General features: G+C 44.7%; 1 protein-coding gene across 8 annotated transcripts in view; it reads right to left on the bottom strand.

The window, feature by feature from the left end:
- Nucleotides 1-311: 311 nt before the first annotated feature.
- Nucleotides 312-26,797, bottom strand: part of PRKG1 (protein kinase cGMP-dependent 1) — a 530,425-nt gene continuing 503,939 nt past the window's right edge. For all 8 annotated transcript variants that reach the window (XM_074590625.1, XM_074590626.1, XM_074590627.1 and 5 more), the window contains 8 exons: nucleotides 19,231-19,370; nucleotides 14,657-14,746; nucleotides 12,245-12,386; nucleotides 10,365-10,528; nucleotides 9,295-9,417; nucleotides 9,114-9,176; nucleotides 8,039-8,105; nucleotides 312-3,519 (listed from right to left, as the gene is read on the bottom strand). In XM_074590625.1, the coding sequence (XP_074446726.1) occupies nucleotides 3,421-3,519; nucleotides 8,039-8,105; nucleotides 9,114-9,176; nucleotides 9,295-9,417; nucleotides 10,365-10,528; nucleotides 12,245-12,386; nucleotides 14,657-14,746; nucleotides 19,231-19,370 (888 nt within the window). In that variant the 3' untranslated portion in view covers nucleotides 312-3,420. The remainder of the gene's footprint in view (nucleotides 3,520-8,038; nucleotides 8,106-9,113; nucleotides 9,177-9,294; nucleotides 9,418-10,364; nucleotides 10,529-12,244; nucleotides 12,387-14,656; nucleotides 14,747-19,230; nucleotides 19,371-26,797) is intronic.

Here is a 26,797-nt window from a genome sequence, read left to right as displayed (position 1 = left end):
AACAGGAATACCTGTCTACGGACTGATAGGATGTCATATATTAATTTGACCCGCACGTTAACATTTATACATTTCACAGAAATGACTCTGTATCTCATTAACAGATACACAGCTCTGGTACATTGAACAGAAATAAGAGAACGACTTCATCATTTCTGTAATTCATCAATATTATATAATAAAGGCTTAGAAATCGGTAGCAGAAAGAACTGTAAAACGCAGCAAGCTAAGAAAGGACGACATTTTGAGGTGTGTTTGTCTTTGTCATGCAGCATAACACCAAATTTGTAACCTTTTTTTTTTTTTTTTTTCAATAGGATGCCATGGATTTAAGGCACTTGCAACAATGCCAGATAGCTAGTCGTGTTCTAAAACTATGGGACAGATGAGTTAACAGTACAGTTGACATAAAGTTTAATAATACTGACAATTATGACATTAATTCAAGTCTATCTTGATCTAAAAACATTACATTACAAATCAGGAAATGAAGTAATAATGCCATGGAACTCGAAAAGAAAAAGTTCTATGTGTACCACAAAATATCAACACGAAAATACCTATTTACAGAAATATTCGCTTGTGGTCCTGTTGTTAAATAAGAATTTGCTATGGGTAAATGCAGCACTGTGAGAAGCTACGGATCGGCTGTGTCTTAGCGACACCCACCTTCATCCACTCGTTTTAAACACGGGCACTCATTTCCCCTTACGTTAATACGCCGTCATCCCATGTATTAAAAAAGGAGACAAAGAAGAGAGGACAGTAAGTGGAAACACAGAGGCAATCCGTTGTTGTGGAGAGAGAGAGAGATATATATATATAATGCAACTCAAATATATTACTTATAAATGAAGACGTTTGTCATATACATATGCTAAGTATCGTGTTTAAAAGTACGCTTAGGAACAGTGATGGAAGTCGAGTGAGGTTTTTGATATCAAAACAAACTCATATCTGGTACGGCGCATGCCGCACACTGCAGGTATCCATTACCGTGCGCGGCACAAGGGAAAAGGGAGAGGAAAAAGAACTCATCAGCCCATTTTAAAACCTTCTTCTCGTAACGTTTTCGGGTTGCCGCCCAGAATTGTTGATATATTCTTTCCTCCCGGCAACCCCTTGACCGACAATTGCACCTCAGCTACCAAATATCATCCTTTTGGGACAAACTCCTCTCTCTGTTCTTCTATAGAAAGTTACCAAACGCAACAAGTTTCCTCCTCCAATGTCGCTGCATCCTTGAGTGAAAAACCAGGGGGATGCGAGTAAAGAATTCGGCTTTTAGGCAGCAGCCTGTTTGCTAAGAGGCCTAGTGATTATTTTAGCCCTAGTTCTCAGCATTGGCGTTCAGTGTCTTCCATCCCTCAGAGAAAGGCTGAAAAGCAAGCGGGTATTTGCCCTTTACGAGTAATTCCCGGGAGACGTAGTTACCGTCTTTTCCCTACGCTTCTGAAGGCAAACAAAGTCTTAATAACTAACGGATAGCGGAAACAACCTGAAGTTACTGTGCCGATGTCATTGCCTCAGCCTTCGGAGAATTAGGAAGGAAATTCAGCGACACGGACCAGTTTCAAAGGCGTCGCCATGACCGAGCTCTTTAGCTGGCTGGCAAACAGCAGACATCGTCAATGCTGTCAAAGGAGGGGAGAAAATACCTTTCTGATCTGCTCTACTAAGTCGCTTTCATTAGGAAACGGGCAGGAGTTGTGACCTAGCATGGGGGATATAATTTTTTACTGTTAAAAGACACATTTTACGTAGGCAAATATAAAAGATACATTTTACGTAGGCAAAAGTCATATGACCGACTTTTCAGCAAAAGTTGATCTTCTGACTTCCAGCGTACACAACAGCTCTTGGCAGCTCTGAGATGAAACGGGGCAGCATCTGCTCATTTTTTGGGGCAGGCTCTGCCACAGAGACTTGAAAGCTGATGAACTTTTAGTCCCGTGCATAATGCAACCAGCAGGCATCCAGGACAAGGATGCCTCTGTTACGCCCTACAAACCCGAACAGACTGCACTGAAGCAAAGGAAAAGCAGTGGAAGTGAGGGAAAAGCGTACAGACAATAGTATTGCTTTCCCCAGCAATTTTTTTCACACGAGCTGACTTAGCTCTAGCCATTCCTGTGCCTTAAATGCGGTCACTGGGGACCCAGTACACCAGGGACACGGAGACCTCGCACAAACACATCCCATATCGGCTTTCCATTTAATTCCACGGACTTTCCCGTGGAGCTCCTTTGTCTGGTGTGAGGCATTAGGATTACATTTTTACGGGCAATATTACAAACACAGCCAGCAAACCGGCCCTCTACCACCTTTTATTTTAATTAGCTTTGTACTAAACACGGAAGAGATGCAGACATGGAGACGTAAAGTCATCTAAGGGCGTGATGAATGATGCCTCTTGCTACATATTTCTGAAATGGTCATTGACTCCATTTGTATTCACAGATGAAGGATATACGTAGCACCTCTAAAGTACATTATGGGTCTTGCATTTTCCCTTTGGGTTCTAAAAAGGTAAAAGTTAAGCTTAATTTTATGCCTAATAGCTAATCAGTAAGACCAGTGGGCTGCTGTCACTTTATTACAGGACCATTATTTAAGCGCTATTTTATATGTAAAACGGATTAATTTTATGATTTTTTTTTTGTCATGCAGTTATGTATTTGTACCAAGGGAAAGGAAAAAAAAACAACCCCAAACGTCGTGTTACAGTATGTTCTCAGCTGGATGAGAGAAGCGACCCATATCTGCCTTAACAGGATCTAGAGCAGTTGTGCTTTTGTTTTACCAGGCTAAAATAAAAAATTCCCCAAAAGAAAGAGGAAAGGTAACATTCAGTCTTGTCAAGAATACCGCTCGGTTAGGAAAAAGGACAAATTTTACCACTGCTTTGACGTGAAGTCTTTGACCAGTACGGTTGTGGTCCTCCTTTGCTCCTACACTGGCCTACAGCAGAAGACCTACAGAGTTTGGAGGGTGGGAAGAGCCCAAATCCTGCACTGTATTTAGCTCCAGCACTTAATAAATTACTATTGATCCTACCAATAAAGCCAGTACCTTGCAGCTAGAATTAAGTGCATCTTACACTACGTATCTCTCGACTTTTATAATTAAGAGCGTAGCAAGATCATCGCAGTGATAGAAAACGTTATCTCTTTACTGGTGAAAGGCTTTGCGTCAGGACCACCATGTCAACTGCTATTTTAAGTTCGAACATAAAACATGAAGAGCACTATTGTCATCTAAGCAATAAGTCCTAATGCCACTGTAGTTACTGTAGCAGCATCAATCAAGGCATCATGGTGACCCCGAGCACTAATCCTCCCCAATTCTTTCGGTTTCGCTGGCAGCCATATGTCCCAGGAAGCTGTCTTCAGCAAGGCAGAAGCAGGTAAGAGAAATACATTAAAAATCTATGTCCCATCCTGAGTTGTCGTCAGGGGGTGGTTCATCACTGTCCTCTGGGAAGCTGTCAAAATTGCTTGTGTCTGTTGGAGATGCAACCTGCGGAAAGAAGCGAGTGATAAGAAGATGATGGTCATCAAAGTGGACCTTTGAGACATTTCCTCTCCATCTCATGACCCTGACCATTCACGAGCATTCACTGCTAACTGCAGCAAGCAAGGAAAGTTCTGCATGCAACAACTTCTGTTGAATCCCATGAGGACTTCCCACAGCTCCCCTACTCTAATGATCCAGGCCCTCTAGGGTCTCTACTTCAAGATCAACTGTCCCACCAGGTTGGCAGAAAAGCCTTGGGCCTCCCCAAAGACCAGGATTTCCAATTTATGACTCCAGGATCCTGAACTGGAGGCCAGGAGCTGGGCCCCGGCTGCCACTGAGTTTCCTGACAAGTATTGCTCAGCCTAAGGAGCCTACCAGAGAAACCCGTCTTCCCAGGATGAAGGTCAAGTACGTTTCTTTTTTGGAAATAATGTCATTCAAAATCTACCGTATCTAGGTAATTTCTACCTATTTTTGCTTTACAATGACTGAAACTTTCTTACAATGAGATTCTGATACATTCAATGCAATTTAAAAAAATGAAACAATATAAAAACCAGACCAGCAGCTCTCCAGACCAAAACAATCAGTGTCTACTAGAGAAAATCGGAACTTTAAGCCGTACTGCAAGTAGCCAGAGCAGGCTGGAGGGGACTGCACTTGCCATAGCGGTGCTGTGCAGGAAATATTTCCTATATTTTTTAGCCATTTCACTTGTGCAGCTGGTGCAGAAGCCACGGCCAGAGCCCAGCCTACAGTCCAGGAGATGGATTTGATGCTGGATGCTGCTATAAGCCTTGGGAAAGGACTATTTGATCAACAAGGGCTCCAACTTCATGTCTACACTTAATTTGCTGCCCGGCTGCATCAGCATTTCTGGGCTGCTGAAAACATCTTGGGGAAAATGAAGATCCTTGAACACTCAATTCATTTAAAAAAAAACAACCCTGTAAAAGCTTAGTGGAGTACTACAGAGTGATGAGATATTTCACTGTGTAGCAAATACTGTTTGCTTTGTTGGTGCTGGCACAGTTGAGTTGGTCAGCCTTCACCCTTTGTGTCCACACCCTCGGGGTCCTCACCCTTGGGGTGCTCCACACTGGAGCATCTTCATCTCCTCCATGGTGCCGTGGGCTGGACCACATCATAGAATCATAGAATGGTTCGGGTTAGAAGGGACCTTAAAGATCATCTAGTTCCAACCCCCTGCCCTGGGCAGGGATACCTCCCACCAGACCAGGTTGCCCAAAGCCCCGTCCAACCTGGCCTTGAACCCCTCCAGGGATGGGGCAGCCACAGCTTCTCTGGGCAACTTGGGCCAGGGGCTCACCACCCTCACAGTGAAGAATTTCTTCCTAATATCTCATCTAAATCTCCCCTCTTTCAGCTTAAAACCGTTCCCCCTTGTCCTATCGCTCCACTCCCTGATGAAGAGTACCTCCCCAGCTTTCCTGTAGGCCCCCTTTAGGTACTGTAAGGTCCCCTTTAGGTACTGTTTCCTTTTGTTTCTCTCAGGCCACCCCATGTGAGGTCTCCCTCAGGGAGCAGAAGTGTTGGGGATGTATGTACAAGATACCGGCTACCAAAGTATGAGAGATGCAGTTGGTGTGGACATTCACAGAGGATGCACACGAGCTGGAGCTTCTTGCAAAAGCCTCTCAGCAGTGATGGACAGCGTGTAAGTAGACTGCACTGGGTGAAAGCATCTATGGAGCTCCCTGGAGCTCCTCTGCAGATGTCCACTCTGGGAGCACCTAGCAGGGCAGGCACACTTATTTGAGCTCTGGTTAGGCGAGGCTTTAAGGGAAATTTGGGAAATGGATTGCCTTTTGTGTTCATCTGACAAAATAAAAAGGATGGGTATATCCAACACCTCAAATGTAGAGGGTTTTCTTTTTCTTAGAAGAAATATGATTTGGGGAAGAAAGGTTGGATGAATTGTTACTCTGCTGATCGACTTTATGGGATGCTAGTGCTGTTGTGTGTGATGCCCCACAGCTCTGAGGTCCAGGTCACCAACACAGCCTGCAGTCTTTCACTGTCAAGAGACATGACATTGAGACTCTCAGTGCCCTCTCCAGCCAAGAAACGACACTCTAGATTTATCTCCTGTCCATCCAAGAAGACAAGTGCAAACGTCAGTATCAGCTGTCTGGCCGCTTACCAATGTTAGGGCTTGAGATGGATTATGGTGCGGAGATCTGCACGTCTCTCTCAAAGGCAAGAGCTGTGATGCAAGACAGCACATCTTTGGAAGAGTTGAGAAGTAGGAGAAGCTTTTTGGGATAGCTCAGTCACAGATTTAAGGGGTGGTATCGAGGCCCAGCTGCTCCCTGAAGCCATGTCCTAGGAGCAGGCTGTAAACTGAGATCTCCTAAAATCCTGTGGAATAAGAGCTAAGGCGCAGCTTTCGATTGCTTCTCTGGAAGTACCACAGAACTGCTGAGGAGGGTTTAAGAGCCGGGGAAGGCTTTTTTTTCTTAAGAAAATAGCTAGTCTCTATGTTTAGCCCTGCTGGGTCCTTTCCAGGCAACAAGGAGAGGTGCACCGATAGAAGTAAAAACTGTTTTCTTCTCCCAGAGCTCTGTACTTTAGGTCACTTTTCAGATGTGGCCCTTAATGGCAGTTGGGACTTTTGCCAAAGCAACTGAAGGCAGGTTTTGGAGAGGATCTCAAGAGTATGTTTAGCGAAGATATTAGTCCCAAGAGGACTCTAGGAAAGAATGAGCCGTGTTGAATTGGGATTAGGGCAATGTATGGCTGTCAGCATTGAGTTGTCCTTGAAGAAGGATTCCTCTGAAGAGGGAAGGATGCTTCTGTCTACTTCAGACAGCCTTGCTGGTGGTGTGCTGGCCAAGAGGGTGACAGCAGATCACTCTCTTGGGAGGAATCACAGGCATGTTCTCTGGTAGGACGTCATCAGACCCACGAACATGCAGCCTTGACGATGCCAAGAAATAATGCCAATGAAGTGAACTGGGTGCTTACACAACCCCTTTCTCCTACCGCGTTGGACCTCACTGCAAAAGCAAAGAAAACGTGCACAAGAAGCTGGAGAGCGGCCTTCCTCTAGGCAACGCCAAAGGAGCAGAGACCCTTCCTGGTGGTGGAACAGCATCCCAGCTTGGGGATACCAGGAAGCAATTCATGCCCATAGAGAGGGCATACTGCTGAAGTCATCGGGGCCGGTTATGCTGTCTGAGGGTTGGACATGCAGAGCCCACATGTATATTGGGTAAAACCAGCATTGGAAATGTTCTTCCTAAACTAAAAATCCACTAAAACCAATTACAGAAACATACTGGGGCATTTTCAGGCGACAATGACGTCCTGCAGAGGTAAACCAGGAATTGAAACTGGATGTAAAGGAGCAAACTGGACTTTATTGTCTGACTTGAAATGCGGTGATCAGTACCGCTGAAAAATTATTACTTATTAAAAAGATGCTTAACAGAAAAAAACACAGTCTTGACTTACAAAACATTTATATGTTCTTTGGGCATCCTGCTTTAGTCAGATATTTGCTGTCCTGCTTTCTCCCACTGACTGCCACTCACTTCTGCAGCCCACAGGGCAAAAGTCGGGGCCAGGGGGGGATGCAAAAAACCACCTTGCTCTTTCACAGCTGCTAAGAAAACATCGGGATGGCAGATTTAGCGCCGGAGCCATGCCTGCCGCTGCTGCAGGAGGTGCAGGACCACGGGCGGACAGAGCAACGGGGTGCAATTAAACACGATTGCTTATGTCATTCTCCCGGTGATCCCGCGGGAGAGGCACAGAGAGAAAGGGATTAAGTTGAAACAAGGAGCGGAGGCTGCAGAACAGAAGGGGCCAAGGTAATTTCTATCAGCTAATCCTGTTTGGTTTCCCTTTGCGGCAGGCTTTGTGGGTAAAGAGCTCACAAAGACATCAAAGGAAGAGCTTTGCTCCAAAGGAAAATGAGTCGAGCTGTCCCTCCGCGTCTGCCCCCAGTTAAACATAAACTAGGCGGTAACAGGGCTTTTCATGTAGGACACGGACGCAGGGGAAAAAAAAGGGTGAAAAGCACAAAAGAAAAGACAGAGAGAAAGGTTAGTGCAGAAGAAAATGGAGATGGCACACAAATCCCACTTACCTCGTCAAAAGAAATCAGAATAAAGGAGAAAGAAAGAGGACACAGCTGAGAGAAGGGGTGAAAGTGGCAGCTCTCCATTGAAATGTGAAAAGTAGACAAAGAAACAAGCGGAGCAGGTGAGGAAGAGAAAAATGTGTCATAGTGAGTGATCCTGCCCTGACCTTCTGCTGCAAAGAGCATTTCGTCGCAGTAATGCCCTCCCCAAACCACCTTCCCTTGGAAGAGACTGCCAGGAGACCAAGTATAGCTGGAAATGTCTCCAACGTGACTTCTTCAAGCATCTTCAGAAGAAATAAAGCACATGCTGGCGCTGCTTAACTCCAGTGTAGTGCTGCCCGAAGCTCACAACATTCACATAAGAGAAACTCATTGGCCAGGAAGGAGAATATCCATAGGAAAACTTACACTTGGTATTATAGGAGGTGTCAGCGTCCCTTTCCGTAACCCTTCCCAGTTAAAGCCTTCGAACCATCTAGAAGGGAGGGAATAATGAAACAGTTAGACATACGGCAAAAATCTCTTTGTAGCACAAAATGAAATTTAAATTGCTGAGCGAGTTTCATCTCCCGCAGTCGTCTCTTCAAATTGTTCAATCAGCCTTAATAATTTTTCCTGTGATCTTTACATATGTTTTTTGGGACTGAAAATGAAGTGTGTGGTGATACCTTGGCATGTACAAATTCCTAACGCTCAGAAGAAAACCATTCCTCGCTGCAGGTGTCCTGGCAGCTGCTCTTTCCTTCCTATAGGATTGATCTCTCCCACATGAGACCCCCGATGTCCTTTCTTTGTATGAGATTGGGAGCTAAGGGCATGCAGAGGGATGTCCTCCTCCTGGTCTGGGCACTTTGGGTTTGCTCGGACCATGGCAGCTCACGTGGGTGGATGAGTCCTGAGCTGAGCCTTCAACCCATCCACCCAAAATGCCCATCCAACCCATTTCTGTTGCTTTGGGGATGAGGGAAGAGAAAGACCAGCATGGATGGATGAGATAAGCTGCTTCTGTAATGGGCCTCTAACTTGTTCTTATTCCCCTCCAGCAGTGTGAAAACTCATGAGACATCATTTAACGACACTCTCTCATCAGTCCAAAAGAGATGATGAATTAACACTACGGGTAGAGAGTAAGCGTCTTGGGCGGGGGTGGAAAGGAAATCAAGGAAAACCTTGGAAAGGGGTTCCGCAAACCCCCAAAATCCAAGCAGGCAGTGGCCGAGTCGGATTGCTTCCAAATGCTCTTCTGCAATGAGAACAGCTAAAAGGTAATGGCCAATGTGCAATGTGTTTTGCTCATAGGCAAGGCTGGCATCTATACCAAAATGTGGGGGAAAAAAACGCCCGACGGAAATTCAGTTAGAGTCTAAAGCACACTAGAAGGGAAAGGCCAAAGGAGTTTGAGTGTTTTTTTGCGGAAAATTGAAGTGTTTGAAATGCATCTTTCTGTGGGTTGGATCTGATGGACGGTGGAGAAGACACTTACTTGTGCTTCTGGATATCTTTCACTCCGTTTTTCAAGTTCCCTAATCTTTCTGATGGATTGTCCCTATAAAACAAATAACAAAATCAGTTACTTTCTTAATCCTCCCAAACAACTAATTTCTTTGCAAATAAGATCAAAGTGATTATTTCTCACATGAATGAGATAAATCTCACGTGCTTACCTGCATAGCTTTTTAATTAAATTAGCAGCATTTTTGGCAATCTTCTTTGGAAATTCAATCATGTCTATTCCCCTTAATATGATGTTATAGGTCTTCATGGGGTCTGGGCCTGAGAAAGGGGGACTTCAGAGGGGAGAGGAAAAATAAAGAAGATTAAAAGCTTGTCTTTAAAATAGCACTAAAGATTGATTAAAAAAAAACCGAACAAAGCAAAACAGAATAACCTACTGAAATGAGAAAAGGTATATGACAACTAGCAATGCTTTGCTTTCTATGATCTTAACCATTTCTCAGCCAAGTAGCTCTGATACCGTCTGGATTTCAGTGATGCTGGCGGGAGGGAAGTACCAAAGAGTAAAGGGATGTTTTCTGCAACAGCTTAACCTCTCATTTCCATGATGGCCCATGCCTCAGCCGCCCAAGGAACAAGGGACCAAGCAACACTTGCCGGCTTATTCTCTTGTTTGATATTGTGACATGCTTTCAGTGGCGATTAATTAGGTTTCCATTGGTTTAAGAGAGTAGGGGCCTGGGTCTGGCCCCAAAGGGTAAGCAGGTTGAGGTGATGGATCCTCTTCCAGCTCCCGTATCTTGTGAGTTAACAATGGGGGATGAGGTGAGGAAGTGCCAGGAAGCCACTACTGCCAACATCAGCAGTAAAATATACATCCAAAAACTAAACAGGGGAAAGGATGGCTATTGGGACTCAAGTCCCCAGAGTGCCAGGTCTACCTCTTCCTCTTCAGACGTGCGGCAACCCATCACTGCACCTCCCCAGTGGAACCGCAAACCTTTTCCCCACCATGTTGAGCTCACTCAGGGCCAAAAAAATGAATTTTTGGCGTCATTTCACAGCATTTCCTAAAAAGCCTGCTCATGTCTTGCCCTTTGAGAGGTCTGCACGGAAGCTGTGATTTAAACTGGAAAAACTAATTGCTAGGTGCAGCAGCACAGTGCTGTGCCGCAACAGCGCACACCAGCTCTGAACCTTCCCCTCGCCTAATCAGGGTGACAACGGCAGAAATATTCGGATCTATTTTCAGCAGCGGAGCCAGCCCCGATGCCCATACCTGCCAGTCAGGAGTTCATACATTAAGATTCCCAGTGACCAGTAGTCTGCCGAAATGTCGTGACCTTTGTTCAGGATGATCTCGGGGGCTACGTACTCCGGGGTTCCACAAAAAGTCCATGTTTTCTTTCCAAATCCTATTTTCTTTGCAAAGCCAAAATCGACCTGCAGAAAGGAGCAGAGTGCCATCAGGGCAGAGCACGAGAGGGAATGTCAGCCATGCGCTCCCCTCCTCTTGAAGTGAAGCAAAGCAGAAAGGAGGTTTCCTCGTGGGAATATTCTCCTAACTAAAGCATCGTGGGTCCTTCCACAACCAGGCAACTGCAGTGACCTTTTTGCCGATTTATCCTTAGCAATATAAAAGGAAGAAGAACAAATGCTAACACCAAGGGTTTCTAGGGAGATGTAACTTCCTATCATTCACAGCTCAGGTTGATTTGTTTTGCTTTCATTTTTTTTTTTTTAACTCCCAGGCTTTGCCTGAGCAAGGAACTATTTAGGCTAAATACTAACCATTTTGGCATCTACTGAAAAGTTCAGATTTCTCTCCCAATATAGAGAGCAAGTGTCTTCCCAATTCTCCCAATTTACCCGAGGCTGTTACAACGCGCTGGCAGGTTCACAAATCTTAGCGTGCCCCTACAGCAGTGCCCCTGTGGCACCAGCAAGCACAGAAAATCAGATTATACTGGGAAATGAAGCTGTCCTTTGGGCCCCAGACAGAGCTCGGGTGAATAGGTTTACTGTATGTTTAGCTCTACCCGTTCTGCCCTCTGTGCTGGCCCAGAGCTGTGGTCTGTAGCACACGCTGCTGTCCCTCGATGGCTGCGAGATGCTCCTACACCTCGAGCTGGTCAGGAGCAAAACGTCCTCCTACATGGTCACAGTCCCACAAGGGATCTGGGACACTTCTTATGTTACCATGGATGCGTCCACAAAAATCAAAATGTCTAAGGATCTGTGGACTGGTGACAGGACCAGCACAAACCCTGGTCCAGATCCTCCTGCGGTGGGGAGAAGGACAGTCCTACACCTAATGCTCCTCAATCATCCGACAGCTTGCTGGAACCCCCAGCCTCAGCGAAATGCTGTAGAGGATAAACTCTGATGTCATTCATGGTGACACATGGTGGCTTCCACCAGGCCATAAAGGTCCATGGTGGTGATGGTCTGAGTTACTGCTCCCACCTGTTGACACCGCTCCTGAGTTTCCCTTCCCGAAGGTAGGGAAAAGTCCCCAGGCTGAGAAATAGAGACCTTGGCAGAGACCTTGGCCCCTCCGTGACTCTCAGGGAGGGCATCAGCCCCTCTCGGACACAACTCTTTTTAGGAGTGCATTGCCCCATCCTTCTCTGGTGGCTTCCCAAGTGCCCACATCCTCCAGCACCTCCCCCCAAGGGAAGTCTTTCTCTTCTCCTCCCCCAGAGGAGTTTGCACAGATCAGTCTGGTGTGTTATTGGCGCAAAAACACAAGTGGTCCTTATAAAGCAAGAAGCTGTGTTGGCCAGTTATTTTTTAGTCTTTTGGTAACTCCAAACCAGCTGGGTGTATTTCTCTTGACGCTCTTCTCTAAACATTTCCACTTCAGGACCACCAATCTGAATTTCAAGCCAGAATTAGTGTTTTCCAGCTTAGCTGTACCCTGAGCCTCCTCAGTCTTGCTGGAGGTTGGAGAAAACATCCTGGTGGTGAGTGACAACACCCTTGCCCTGATTTCATCTCAGCATCTACTGATGACCACCATCAGACAGGACCTTGGGCTTGGTGGACTTTCCTTCTGACCCTCTGTGGTTAATCTTGTGTTCTCCTCTACCCCTAGCGCCAGCTGTCTGGTAGTAGCTGTGACTTTTTTGGGCCAAACCCCATGTTGGAGGCACTCACCAGCTTGGCATAACCTCGATGATCCAGAATGAGGTTTTCTGGCTTGAGGTCCCTATAAATGATCCCTTTGGAATGCAAATAGGCAAAAGCTTCGACCACGCACGCCGTGTAAAACCTGGTCGTCGAATCCTCAAACGAACCTCTACGTAAAACGAGAGAGAAGAAAGGGATAAAGCGATTAGTAGATCTCTTCCCTTACTGGACTTCACCCTACTGTCAAAAAATCTACACAGTTCAGTAGAATCACTCTATACCTGGAAATTACCTGTTCCCGAACTCACCTTTATATATAAATTTAATTGCATTTCCATTTTTGAAGTTACCATCTTTGCCTTCAATCCACCTTCCTATCAAACATTCACATCTAAAATACTTTTATTTTTTTAATATAAAATTAGTTTTCTTTTATAATTACACCTCATAGAGGTAAAATTTACAAATACCTTCTAAGTAAAAGGCGATTTTTTATCATAAACCTTGACTTTTGGGTGATAAAGCTCTTTTGAGCTGTGGAGATCAAGAACTCCCCTACTACTGTTCGTAACGGAGACAAAAGGCAGAAAAATTACAGTTGCCAGGACTTCAAGTGGCACTTGCAAATTCAGCAGAAGCTGCACTTTTGGATCCTCGTTTCGGCACCAGTTTGCAACCAGATTTCCAAAGCAAACCATATTCCTCTGCCTGCTGAGAGCACGTGGTGGGAGCTGGCTGCGCTCAGAAGCATCTCCAAGCTAGGTGGCAGCAGAACCACAATTTCAAGCTGAGAGAATTAAAGATGAAATTATCAGGCTCTGACAAAGGGGAGGAAAAATACCACCCGGCACCTGGTAACTTTGCTACAGTTCTTGTTTTAATGGTCCAGAGAAGGCATGCTGTGAGGAAAAGCAAGAATTACAAAAGAATTCGTTCTAGGTAATTAAAAAGAAATTGCTTTCTGATCAATCTTCCCGATGCATTTATTTCGCTTTCCAAATTTCATTAAATTACATTCCAATTATGAGCCTATTACATAGTTACACGTGATTCACCACATCTTTTCCTGTCCCACGGGCGTATTGCGTGCTTGTCGCACGTACACCCCCGCAACCCACCTGCCACCAAAACCAAAGACTGAAAGGTCAAACCCTCCCAAGGCAGGAAATACGACGTTTCCTTGTGCTTTATGGTGCCGTATGTAATTACATGCTTTCCTAACTATTTTTTCCCATGGCACTTCTGTGTCCCGACCGCGTAGTGCTCCTTGCAGGGTGTGGATTTGATGCATGATCCTGTTTCCCTCGTTTGATGAGCAGCCCTCGTTTAATACGTGATATCTGGACTAAAAGTCCATGCAGAACTATTGACTCCCTCCTGCTCACCTGCTATCACACCTGACTGTGTCACAAATATTAAGAAATATTAATAGACATTGTTTATCACGTTTCCTCCATGACAGAGGTGGATGCTGCTATTCACAGTAACAGAGGAGCAAACACTGAGCTGAAAACTGGAGGTCTTTCTCTGGGATGGGAAACTGTAATTTTTCAGAAGACTTGGAAGAAGTCTGCACTTTTTACCTTGAAAACGCACTTTCCCATGGATTTCGTTTGCAACTGTGAACTCTCACTAATGCCACTGCTGCCTTTGGGCCTTGTTTTTTAAGTCCAGAGTCTAAAACGGGCACAACAGCAACGCATAAATGTGCCACACTGGATGGACCACATCTCCAGACCAAGTCTTGTAGAAGGCAGCGAGACTGGCCTTGACATTGCACCTCCTGCAATGCCTGGTCGCACCCTGTAGGGTTATTCTCTTCCATCAGGCGTGGTGCCCAAAGTCCTTGTCACCTTTAGGACAGTCCCACATTTCTCCATCAGGTGCCTGAGCCTCCAGCCAGGCTCTCAAACCCGACAAGTGGTAGCAGGGGCAGTGAGGACACAGCTGTAATTTCTGTGGCTGTAAAAAGTGATTGTTCTAGATAATTAAAAAATAAATTATATAATTGATTAAATTAAAATTTAAATATGCTGCTGGTTATTTAGGGATACCTTTTAGAGGTGAAGATACAGGGAAAGGGCAGTCAACAACTTGTCGTCGATGCGATGCATCACGTGACTACCAGTGCTACCATCACCGCCTTCAGTATTTTTTCAGAGAGGTCACGAGAAGCTCTGGGTAAGCCTCCACTTACACAAAGCCTTGTACACGTTGGACGCAACCTACATCAGTCTTTGTTCTCAGGTGTGACTGGATTCCCTTTGTCCCTAGTTATCTGCATAGGAACAAAAATATAGCCCCACCTTTCTGGGATCTTAAATTAAACATAGCATGGTAAGATCCACGTTTGGCCCGTGAAAGATAAAGACCTTTGGTTATCCAGAGGCATATTAGAAAATATTCCACTTCTGAAGATAACAGTTTCTTAAAACTCACCTGTCCCTGAGAATTGTCCAGAGCTCTCCACCTAGACAGGCTTCCATCAGCATGTACAGGTACTTGCTGTCCTTGAACGTCCTGTAGAGCCTGGCATTGGCAAACAAGAAAATCAGAAATTAATCCACCATATACAAGGGAAGGCACCAAGCGTTTCCACTTCTCGTGGACCACGCGCTTCAGCCCAGGGAGCACCATGAGACTAAGGGTATCCTTCAGAGCTAGCGCTACATTTATGAAGATCATTTCAATGCCTCTTCTCGGGTGGGAAAAGGATGGGCGTCTGAGTGGTGAAGTGTATCACGGACCTCAGAAGAAGAAGAGGTCACCACTTTTACATGTAGCACAAGAGGTGCTACATATAAAATCTGCCATTTCTAGGGGTGTAACTTGGCTTTCCAGATGTGTTTGAAAGAGAAGTTTTCCTTCCATTTTTTATAACATCCATATCATCTTATTCTTCATGCTACAGAGTCCGGTTGCAGATCTTCCTTCCATTTAATCATCTCAAAGGAGCGTTGCCCAATGAGTGCTTCATTTCAGAACTTAAACCCATTGATTTGGAGAGTTTAAAGACAACCTGCAGACCTGTAGGCATCTAAAAGCACTCTTCCTCTTCCTCCCAGGGACTGAAAGTGGAGTTTGACTAAAGGGATAGATGGGCCAGGCTTTAGGAACCTATCCTCCTTCTCAAGTGCCATCTAAATTGTGCGGTAAAATCCGTGCTCTGGTTAATATGATATATTAAACACATGCAGCTATGGAACTATGGAATTAAATATAGGAACTTCAGTATTAGCTGCTTTATTTAATTTTAATGGTGAACTACTTTTGTACTTCTCGTTACATGTGTGGGTGTATCGGTTCGGGATATACCTGCAGGAACGAGCCTGCTGTATGGGGATACCGGAAATGTTTCTTTGCAGCAGCTGCAATGTTTAGAAATGAATTTTAAAAATCTGAGCTCTGCAGCAGAAGGGGATGCTGAGGGATATTCTGTTATGGTGTAATTGCTCCACTCCCAGGAATATTCAAGAGTTAAAAATTAAAGGGCTGACGCGACACGATATAAATTAAACCAGGCGGTTTTGCAGATTCTAGCTCTTCCCAGCTAGTGATAAATCCAGTTATTAATACCTTTTATGGAGCTGTGTGATGGACCAGGGGGAAAACACAGCGGGATTCGGTTCCTTTTGAAAGCATTCAGTTAAATATTAACTCAAGGTACGTGGCAAAACATCTCAGCAGCTACAGCTTGGCTCCGATATGCTTTCACATCACAATGCTAGACAACATTTGTCCCCTGTCTGTGTTTGTGCAGCATCCAGCACGCAGCTCAGCAGCAGTTACCCACTATTTTTTTGGCATGTTTAACAGAAAAAGATCCCAGCAGGCACAGCCGTGATGTAGGCAGGAGTTTGGGGACTGAATAAGCTCGGAATTGATCTACCTGAGAAATACTCTGTAGCTAAAAGCTATTTGCAGCCACAACAAAATTTAAAGGGAAAAAAAATGAACCCATTTACTCCAGTATCACCTACGTTCACATTTAAAACCTCAGTTGTGACGTGCTGCTCAGAAAAGTTGGAACAAACTTACTGACCCTTTCATATGGCTAAAATTTACTGGTTTAACAGAAAAAAATCCTCTCTCTTGTCAGTTGGACACAATATGATTGATCTTAATAAACATTTCATCTACATCACGTTTTACAGAAATGGATCAAGAATCCGAGTAACTTAAGTATTTTTAATTGCTTGGTAATTTAAATACTACTGCAAGAAGGCATTACTTTCTCCAGTTAAGGCAGCCCTGCTGAAAAATTGCTTTCCAGAAAATTTTATGGGTGTCAAATCTGGCCTAAAATGCGCAGAAAAAAAAATAAATCAAATATTGCTTATCACCTCTAATGGAAGCATAAAGTTTATACATGATGAAACGGCACTATTTTAACAGATCAAGCAGTTTTAAGTTTGAAATGTCACAATATTTGAATTCATTTTTTATTTACTTTCTTATTCATCTAAGTATTTGCAGATTCAGTGCAGACACCCACTGCTCAACACTTGTTTCGCCCTATAGGAAACCCGGAGCATTTTATTCTCTGAGGTTCTCGGTTTATCTACGAAAAAAAAATTATTTAGTGGTATTTGGCCTCTTCTGCTTCTTTTAACTAGTTTAATGCATTTTAATAACCAAACTGAACTATTCTTCGATGATTTTTAACAAAGAGTTTCACGATAAATTAAGAAAGGAATCGAGTTCTTCAGGAATTTTGTCTTTCCCATTCTGATATCCCAGAGGTTGTGTCCTTCTTCCAACATCATTTTAAACCCATCTTTCACATGACATCTCAAAACACAATTCATCTACCGAGGTGATAAGACTTCTGCCCATAGCACCCAGAAAATCATTATCCCAGCTGGCTCAAGAAAGGGTGTAAAAAGGTTATGAACAGGATGGAAATTATAACAACTTAAAATTCCCATGAATGTGCAAAAGGAGCAACGAGTGCGAAATGCAGACATGGAGTTTGATAAACCAGAGAGGATTTTTCTAGCTGTGGCACATGCAAAAGTTTGGACTTTATAACTTAGAAAGTCCCTTCCCAGTGCAGGATTTCCACGGCGTATTAAAAATAGTTAAGGGAGGCTTGTTACTCTAAATGGGAATTACTGCATGATATGGAAGGAAAAGACCTATGGCTAACATGTCCTTTTTTCACCTGCCTACTGAAAGAATAAAACGTGGGAAAGAAGTAGTATTTATTTTATTAGCTACGAGTATCAGTGGCTCCATTAAGAAGCGTTTGCAGGCTCAGGCTTTTTATTTAGGAGGCGGTATTTCTGGAAATAGTGTCAAAATGTCTCTCTGCTTGGCTGTCCCCCCCACTTCCCCTCCCTTTACATCCCCATCCTGAGACAGCTCAGGCTTCAGAAAATAAATCTATAGGCTGAAATAGCCCGCAAGGTATATTTGGCTCTAGCCTAGGTAACGGGGCCGTGGCTGTGAATCGAACATTAGAGTGTGAAGGAAACTGCAGCCGGGCAGGGTGTCGGGCTGCAGTTGTCACCCATGAGTCAGAGGCGAAGCCGTGGGCACCGGGGGAATCCCAGGGATCAGCCGGGGAAGGAAACACCCCCTTAGCGACTGATGGGTGGCCCTCCCGGCCAGGCGCTTGCCTTTGCATTTTTATCGCAGGGATTTGGTTTCGCCCCCGGGTTAGTATGTCTCTCTGGAGCAATTTTTGGGAGCGGGGTTGATCTCCTCCGGCAAAAGGCAAGTGCTTCAGGCATCTCTTTGAGGGTGGGACGCAGCGCCCTTGGCTTAGACGAGAGGCTGCCTTTTTAGACACCTCCAGCTCAGTGAAATATATTGCCCTGCCACAAGTCCTCACCACCCACCGCTCTTATCCTGACCTAAACCATATAAAGAACCATCTCCACTTCCTCCAGACAGTTAACTCACAATCCTCGAAGAGTAGGAGAACTTTGCTATTAGGGTTAAAACAAACAAAAAAATGCTTTTATGACGTGATTTTGTGCACTGTAGAATTGCACCTGCTTAGGTTTGGGGGAGTGATACGGTTTAGGCTTTTACCCGTGGAAGTCAAGGGACACTGAGCTGGGTCTATCTAATTCGCTCTAAAGAGAAGCGCTGGATACAACTGTTTATTCACATGATCTCAAAAGATTAAACCCCTGCCTTCCAGTTTCCCTTTGTGGGAAGAAAAATTCAGAAAATCAGAAAAAAGAGGAATATTAACCTTGAGCAGGGGTGAGGCCAAGTCACACCGTGTATGTCTACACGGAGCATGGCCCTCCAGCATCGGCAAGCTCTGCCCATGCTTGGGGTGTGCTTGCTCCCAAAGCCACAAAGCCATGCGAACGTGGCATGGAGACAAAGCAAACCAGTTAAGACATGAGTTCAGTTTAGGCTTGGGCAGATGTTCCCCATGGGCAGAGTAATCTCACATTGGCCTGGAGAAGACCTTCTTCTTTGCATTGTATCTGCAGCAAAGCTATCATAGAATCACAGAATGGTTTACATTGGAAGGGACCTTAAAGCTCATCTAGTTCCAACCCCCCACGCTGTGGACAGCGACACCTCCCACCAGACCAGGCTGCTCCAAGCTGGCCTTAAACCCCTCCAGGGATGGGGCAGCCACAGATTCTCTGGGCAACCTGGTCCAGGGGCTCACCGCCCTCAGAGTGAAAAACTTCTTCCTGATACCTAATCTAAATCTCCCCTCTTCCAGTCTCTTTGAAGCCATTTCCCCTCATCCTATTGCTACAGGCCCTTGTAAAAAGTCCCTCCCCATCTTTCCCATAGGCCCCCTTCAGATACTGGAAGGCCGCTATAAGGTGTCCCTGGAGCCTTCTCTTCTCCAGGCTGAACAACCCCAACTCTCTCAGCCTGTCCTCACAGCAGAGGTGCTCCAGCCCTCGGATCATCTTCATGGCCCTCTGGTTACAAGGGTTTTCTAGCAATGGATGGATGATCTCTGTGTGGTTTTATGTAACGCTGAGATGGGCTGGTCCCCCACAGCAGCGTGTAAGGCGGAGTGACGGTACCTCACGATGAAGTCCGAGTGCGCACTCTGCATGATCTGCTTCTCCGAGCGGATGTGCTCCTGCTGCCTCGTGTCCACGATGTGACGTTTCTTCAGTATTTTCATGGCAAACGTTTTTGATTCTTCGCTTTTCAGCTGGACCTTGAGTAAAGCAGACAAACGCGATGGTTAGAAGCGGGGCACATCCCCCCGCCAAGCTGTGACAGTCCAGCTGCATGGGAACCCACTAATCCCACCATCCTACTTTCAAATAATCCCACCACTTTACCTTCAAGTAACTCCTCTCACCTCTTCAGTCATCAGATTCACTTGGGTATGAACCACATTTCTAAATGCGTGGCCCATTGCTAAGTTGAAAAGCCATTTCTAAAACTCCATGTCTTTTAGGGAGAACCCAACCATCAGCGTTACTCTCCCATGGGAAGATGTTGCTAGCAAATGTACAGCTTTCACAAAGCCTTTTTCTACAGCTAGTAACAAATGCACCGGCTCTGGCAGGGAAATGCAGTCTTTGGATGTTTGCAGAGGATGAGCAGAGCTGGCTTTTCCACGGCACTGCTTGGTCACGTCTTTACTTTTAACCTTAAGCCTCAGCAACCTATTTTTAGCCTGATTTCCCGAGATGAGGTTGAAGGGAGTTGTTTGCTTTGCTTGCTGGTGTTACCCTGGTAACTTCTGAACCCTGAGCCATCCCCAGCCTGCCCTGAGGGACCGGTACCCACCCCAAAGACAGCTGGACCGCGGCCGTCCTTTGCTTCTTGGCCATCCCCTCTTAGTCCCCACCAAATGAGAAAAGAACCTTGTCACTGACCTACCAGGCCTCTTAGTTTGCTAAATTCCCCCAGCAGCTGCTCACAATATTGCCAGTTAAATGTTTTTCCCCCTTTATAGTAAGAGGTGCCATTTGGCGACTTCTATTTTGGTTTTCTTGTAGGTATTTGGCTTCAGCCATGAAACAAGCAGCTTGTCTGTCGTCAAGCCCCATCAGAAATCCAGCTTGACTTTTAGGTTAGGAGACAACATTCATGTCATCGCAATTTGTTGAATGTAATATCTATTTTTAGATTTTCTTGGTAACAGAAATGCAGGCTGATAGGAGACACGGCACCTTCCACACTTTCCCCCAGCTGCATACCATAACCTTGAACAGTTTCCTCTGTGTTTGCTTTGTTCATGTGATAGTTCAGGTCACAGGGAAAATGCAAGGAGGGATGGTATCCCCAGCATCTCCTCTTTGTTGCAAATCAAACTGCTACTCAGATGTCCACAAAGACACATACAGCTTAAGGAAATCAAACCCACAAGGCTGATTCTCAGCTGGCAAAGATACTCCCAACGCCATTACAAGTGATTCAGGAAGAAACCCTAATAAACGAGAATCCACCCATCTATGGCCGAAGTTCTCCTTGCAAGTTCTTTTGATTTATTAATGCTGTTTCAGTGGTTTCATCTACAACGGCCCAAAACACAGACATAATTGCCCATGTCACCACCACAAACCACCTCTGCTCACTGCCTGCCAGAAAAGAAGCTGCAGAACTTGATGGCACGTTGACACGGTTTAAGGTTTTAATAAAGACAGGAAAGATCCGAAGATGGGTTGAACTGCTTAAGATTACTCTCAGCTTTCTCGAAACACCAGTGGAGGAAAATTCTCAATTTTACCACCCTTTTGCTACTGCTTTCAGAGAAACACCTTGTTGCTCCAGGGTCTCATGAGCAGGTTTGTACTCCCTGCTCTTGGCGCAATATTGGCGTGCTCAATTGTGTGTGTGTGTATGTATAAATACATACATATATATATATGTATGCATGTATTTATGTGTCTAGTTTAAAACCACTTGGGGTTTCAGTCCCCAGATTTGTGGCTTCTTATTTTCCCTGCAGCTGCAAGCATCTTGAAGTCCACATGGAACATCTCCTTTTCCAAAGGCACTATTCTGCATTTCACACTGAGACTCGTAATTATTATCTTTGCATGAAGCCTGTGCTTGTCGTTTAATCTTCAGGGAGACGGGGTACAAAGACCTAAACGATCCACATAAAATCACAAAAAACATTTCATTTTGAATAAATGGCATATGGACTTCAGTTTAACTGTCTGAACTACGTTATTTGCTATTATCCCACCTAAATCAAACCAGGCTCTTTCGGGGGAGCAGGGAGAGGAGTGAGGTGACACACAGGGAAGGAAGACATGATGAAAGTTAAGGTAAAATCTGGGCTGAGCAGAATTTACCAAACCTTGCAAAAAACCCAACTAATTAATTAAGGTTTAGTATGACCAAGCGTATACTTCTGGAGAACTTAACCCTCTTGCTTTTGATGGTAATCCACATTGGTGGTTTCCCATCAGACCTGTCCACCGGGTGATGGATGAGCGCAATCAGCTGCCACACAAACTATTTCAAACAAAAGTCTGTCCAAATCCCTATTAGATATTATTAGATCAGATTTGTTTTCTTTCAGCCTGTGTTTTCTAAGGTTAGGTTGTCCACAGACAGATAATAATGAACAGCGGAACCAGGAGAGCAGCTCCAGTAGCAAATTTGAACATTTCTTGGTCAGTTTGGACATGAAACATTTAAAAAAGAAAAAAAAAGGTTATCTAGCACTCTAAACATACTTGAAACATAAATTCCTATTTTCCTAATGTTAATCTGTAATACACATCAGTGTTAAAAATAAACACAACCACCTGGTGGAGGCTCAGATGAATAAATTCCAGTATTTTATAATAAAGGGAATAATAAATGAATAAATCCCAATGTGACCCCTTACGTTATTATCATTTTAACACCATGGATTCTGACGACCTAATTTTTGTGTCTTTCATTACGAAGGCCATTTCTTTTATTGATTACTATTTTTTCCAGGGATGCCTGGGCACATGATGGAGAGTGTTGGGAAGTAACCTGCTTTCTTACACGTACCTGCACAGCTGCAAAATAAGTACAGGAAAGGAAATTACTATAAGGAAGCAGAAGGCAGTGGTTTTATTTGATGTTTGATGATGTTATCGCTGCCACAAATGTTTAAATATAAAACAATCAGGCGGCTACAATTAGCTAATGCAAGACTTTGACCTAATGCCACAGGAGAATTTAGATCCATTTTCCATTCCCAGTCCTGTCGTGCTTCGTAAAGCAGAGGATTTGTGAGAGTCTGAAAGCATGGGGAGGGGATTAATTTGCATTAAACGTGCTGACGTACCAAAACAAGCCGCTGAGGTACAAAATCTCAGGCTTACATTTTGGATCACCTGGTTGTCCACCTGGAAAATGAATCCTCCAAACTCATCCTCCCCTTCTTCAACACGCCTGAGCCCTCCCCTTGCTTTGGTGTTTCTGCCAAATGTGGCAACTGCGAGGACCATTTTTGTGATGTAAAGCTGGGGAGCTCCAGGTCATTTCTGTTATTCTTACAAACAGTAATTTTTAATATTGAGCTCATGAAAGTTAATCGAAAAAACCCCGAGCTCTAATCCCAATCTCATTTTGAAAGTAGAAAAAAAATATACAGGAGTTACCTGGACTTTGTATTTAAAAAAAAAAAGAAAAAAACGATTAACGTTGAGAAGATGTGAATGGGCTGCTGAGAACACCCTGTCCCTCAATTATAATGAGATAAATAGCCCATGGTGCCACAGAAGCCACAAGGATCTTGCCTCTCTGCTCAGGAGGAGGGGGGTATGTTGGGCAGGAAGCTCAGCCTCCCCAAGAAACCCACCAGAAAAATCTCCTAAATGCTTCAGAGAGGAAAAGCCTGCAGTTTTGCAAAGGAGCCATCCTTGTTACAAAGCTCACCAGATCACTTTCACTCACTTGGAAGCAACATCTTCTATTTCAAAGGCCCCCGGACTATTGATTTGGCGGAGACCTGCCGGAGCCTTGAGTTTCAATCGCTCTTCTCTGAGAGCAGCCGAGCCGCTAAGAGGATAGACACAGGGTAACAACCAATCTCCGTCTCTATTGGTTTTTTTGCAAGTTAAAAGAATTTCTGGTCCCTTCCCTCCTCCTTTTTTCACTCCTCTCCTTGCATTGACCTCACCCAGCCATTGCCCCTTCACCAGCGCCAAAATCTCCAAAATTCACAGAACCATTGAATGGTTTGGGTGGGAAGGGACCTTAACGTTCATCCCGTTCCAGCCCCCCTGCCATGGGCAGAGACATCTCCCACTAAACCAGGTTGCTCAAAGCCCCATCCAAATTATCTCTCCTGGAGATTCAGTGCAGTGATGGTAGGAGCAAACATCAAGGCCACTGTAAGCGTCCACATTCAACGATAATATTAAAGTTGTGCATCTGCAGAAAGGCCTGCTGGCAGGAAAAAATTAGAAAGAAAATGTATAGCACTGAGTATAGCCCTTCCCTTTCTCCCCACCTTTGTACGCATGTTTCAGCTTTCCGTTTTATGTCCGTCTCATCATTGAGCTCTGGCCCATGGTCCATGGCTGCAATTCTGCCTCCAGCTTCCACAAACTTAACCGCGAAGTGCAAAGCAGGCTGAACAGCAAATCTCTGCCAAGAGCAGACCCATACCATCCTTTCCAGTACAGTAACTCCCAAAACAGTGAATCCCAGTAAAGCTGTAGTTACTGCTGATGCTCTCCTGGTCGAACTCCCTCACAGTGAATCTGCTTGAGCTCTCGCCCTCTCTGTTACAAATTAACCTCTGGAGGAGGATACACGCCCTTTCAGTTGTGGGACAGGAATGTGTTTTCTCTCCAGAACACAACAAAATGCAATAGGGAGAGTAGTTAAATGAAGTCCAAACACCAATTTAAAGCAGTGACGTGCAAAGCCACAGAGAGACGAGGTAAAATTAATTAGATAAGGTCATTCTCCAGAATTCTGATTCAGGAAATAAACTGCATTCCAGCGACAAAAGTAACAGCAGAAATGTTTATAACTAAACGAGCCAATTGTAGAAGCAAAATAGAATAAGAAATAGTTGCTTTTATTTTGCATATATACGTATTTGCATAAGGAGATAAAATATACATTGGTTATATGTTTATATACATATCTAATCTAAACAGAATATAAAACATATATGCATTATTTTGCAAAATATTCTGGTCCAAGCACTAGGATGATGGGATATCACACGCACATTTGGAGCCGCGGCTGCATCTTCAACCAGCAGGTACCAACCGGACAGGCCTACGCGGGAGGAGTCCGACTCCTCCACTTTTTAGCCCCTTCCTACTGCACGAGCTCACCATGATTGCCAACCTCATGAAGAAGCAGCTACTCCTGTCCTCCTCATGTGACACCCATCCAGACCTCTGAAGCAAGGAAGGCCCACAACATCAGGGTGGACAGAAGTTAGAATCGCAGAATTGTCTAGTTTGGAAGGGACCTTTCAGGTCATCAAGTCCAACCATCAAACCTAACTCTGACAAAAACCACCACTAAACCATGTCCCTCAGCACCACGTCTACCCGTCTTTTAAATATCTTCAGGGATGACGATTCCACCTTTTCCCTGGGCAGCCTGCTCCCATGTTTAATAACCCTTTTGGTGAAGAAATCTTTCCTAATATCCAATCTAAACCTCCCCTGGTGCAACTTGAGGCTGTTTCCTCTTGTCCTGTTACCTGTTACTTGGGAGAAGAGACCGACCCCCACCTCTCTACCCGCTCCTTTCAGGGAGCTGTAGAGAGCGAGAAGGTCTCCCCTCAGCATCCTTTTCTCCAGACTGAACACCCCCAGCTCCCTCAGCCACTCCTCACAAGACTTGTGCTCCAGACCCCTCACCAGCTTCATTGCCCTTCTCGGACTTGCTCCAGAATCTCAACATCTTTCCTGTAGGGAAAGGCCCAAAGTTGTGGCAAGCAGCTTTCTTATGTGCTAGCCTCACAGTCAGCCACCCTCTCGCTGCGTGCCTTGTGGTCATGTGGGAAGGAAGCATTGTCCAGCCGGGGTCATGGCCTTTAGCTGTGCTTCAGCGTGATGCCCCATTCCTATGTCACCAGGTGGTTTTTTTGGCAGCCTGAGTCATCGTGACAAAGCTACCCCTGAGCGAACCCAAACAGATGGGTCACCATCTGAAAATACCTTCAAGGAGAAGTTCCCCTGAAGAGGACATGAGGACGTGGCCCTACATGAGGAACAGGCTTCATTTCGATGCCAATAAACTGAGTTCACAGGACTACCTTTAACTTCTCAGCATTGAGAAAATAATGCTGCTTCAGTAAAGAAACTCTGAAAAGTCCATTAGGAAGGGGATGAAGATGTCTTGGTAGAAAGCGGAGCAGAAGAACGCTACAAGACTGAGACAAGATGCAAATGCAGGGGAGAAGAGGAAGAAAAAATATAAGAGGAAAAGGAGAGATGGAGAGGAGAAGAAGGAAAAGGACAAGAGAAAAAGAAAAGATCCAAGCTTTCTTGCTTTTCCAAGTCCTTGTTTTGTTGGACCTCAGCTGGCTTCTCCTGGGCTCCCCGTGCTTATATGAAAATGCTGGAAGTGCTCCAAAAGCGTTGCTTTGCTTTACGGTGTATAAACTTCTACAACTTCCAAAACACACAGTGTGCTGGAGGCCCGATTTTGTTTTTTTAACACAGCTATAACTCATCTACAAATAAATATGGTTTTACACCTTAGTGCTTTTTCAGACTTTCTGGGAAAATGGATATTGACAAGACAAAATCCAGACCTCGATGGAAAGCAGAGTAAGTGTGTGTATCTGTATGTTTCTTATCCTTCCTCTTTCTTTGCCTCCATTTACAATAAATCATATATGTGTTTTATAGATAGTCTGCAATGTGAGCAATTCCCCTGCAGCTCCAGGGAGAGCTGAACTGATACAATGCAAGCTGACCTTGAGAAACTGTAAACGTTAATAAATATTTACCAGAATGTAGAACAATCCCCCAAAGAAGGATTTATTTTCAGTGACGACTAGTGAGGTGCCTGAACCTTGCCATGCCTAGCCTGAGGAGATGCTATTTTGAAGGCATCTATCTCATTCACGCCCAGTCATCTCCTATTCATGCACGGTCTCCTTCTAGGAGAAGACAGCAAAGAACAACTGACTTTCTGAATTCCCATTTACTGCAGATGTTGTGCCTGCGGGTTACAGCTCTTGCATGGCTGTGGGTATTCTAAGAAGCCCTACGATTGTGTTTTTTTTTTTCTCCAAGGAGCTGCTACAGCTAATATTTGCCACTGTGGTACCCTGTGCAGACCCCTGAAGCCACGGAAGATCAACAGACCCAAGGGCACGAAAGCAGAGCTGAACACATATTTATATTTATAGTTTATCCTTCATCTTGGCAGCTACGTAGAGGTTACAACTGGCACAGTGTTTGCCACTCAAAAATCTACAGATTTCTTCTCACTGATACAATGGAGGTATTTGAACATGAACTTCCAGAGCGTCTAGACACCGCGTTCACAAAAACCTGGCTGAGGAGCCTTTTCTGCTGATCTTCAAGGGAGCTGGGTGGGCTCCCAGCTAAATGGGAACACACAGGGAGCAGAGATTGCGCAAGTGAAAAATATTTCGTTTACTCTGGCGATGTGGCTTTTTCCTAAACATGCAGTTAACGGTGAGCTTTTAGG

This window comes from Larus michahellis, chromosome 6 (assembly GCF_964199755.1).
Source record: "Larus michahellis chromosome 6, bLarMic1.1, whole genome shotgun sequence".
Taxonomy (NCBI): domain Eukaryota; kingdom Metazoa; phylum Chordata; class Aves; order Charadriiformes; family Laridae; genus Larus; species Larus michahellis.
The sequence above is the reverse complement of the archived record's forward strand: the minus strand, read 5'-3'. Positions and strand labels throughout refer to the sequence as shown.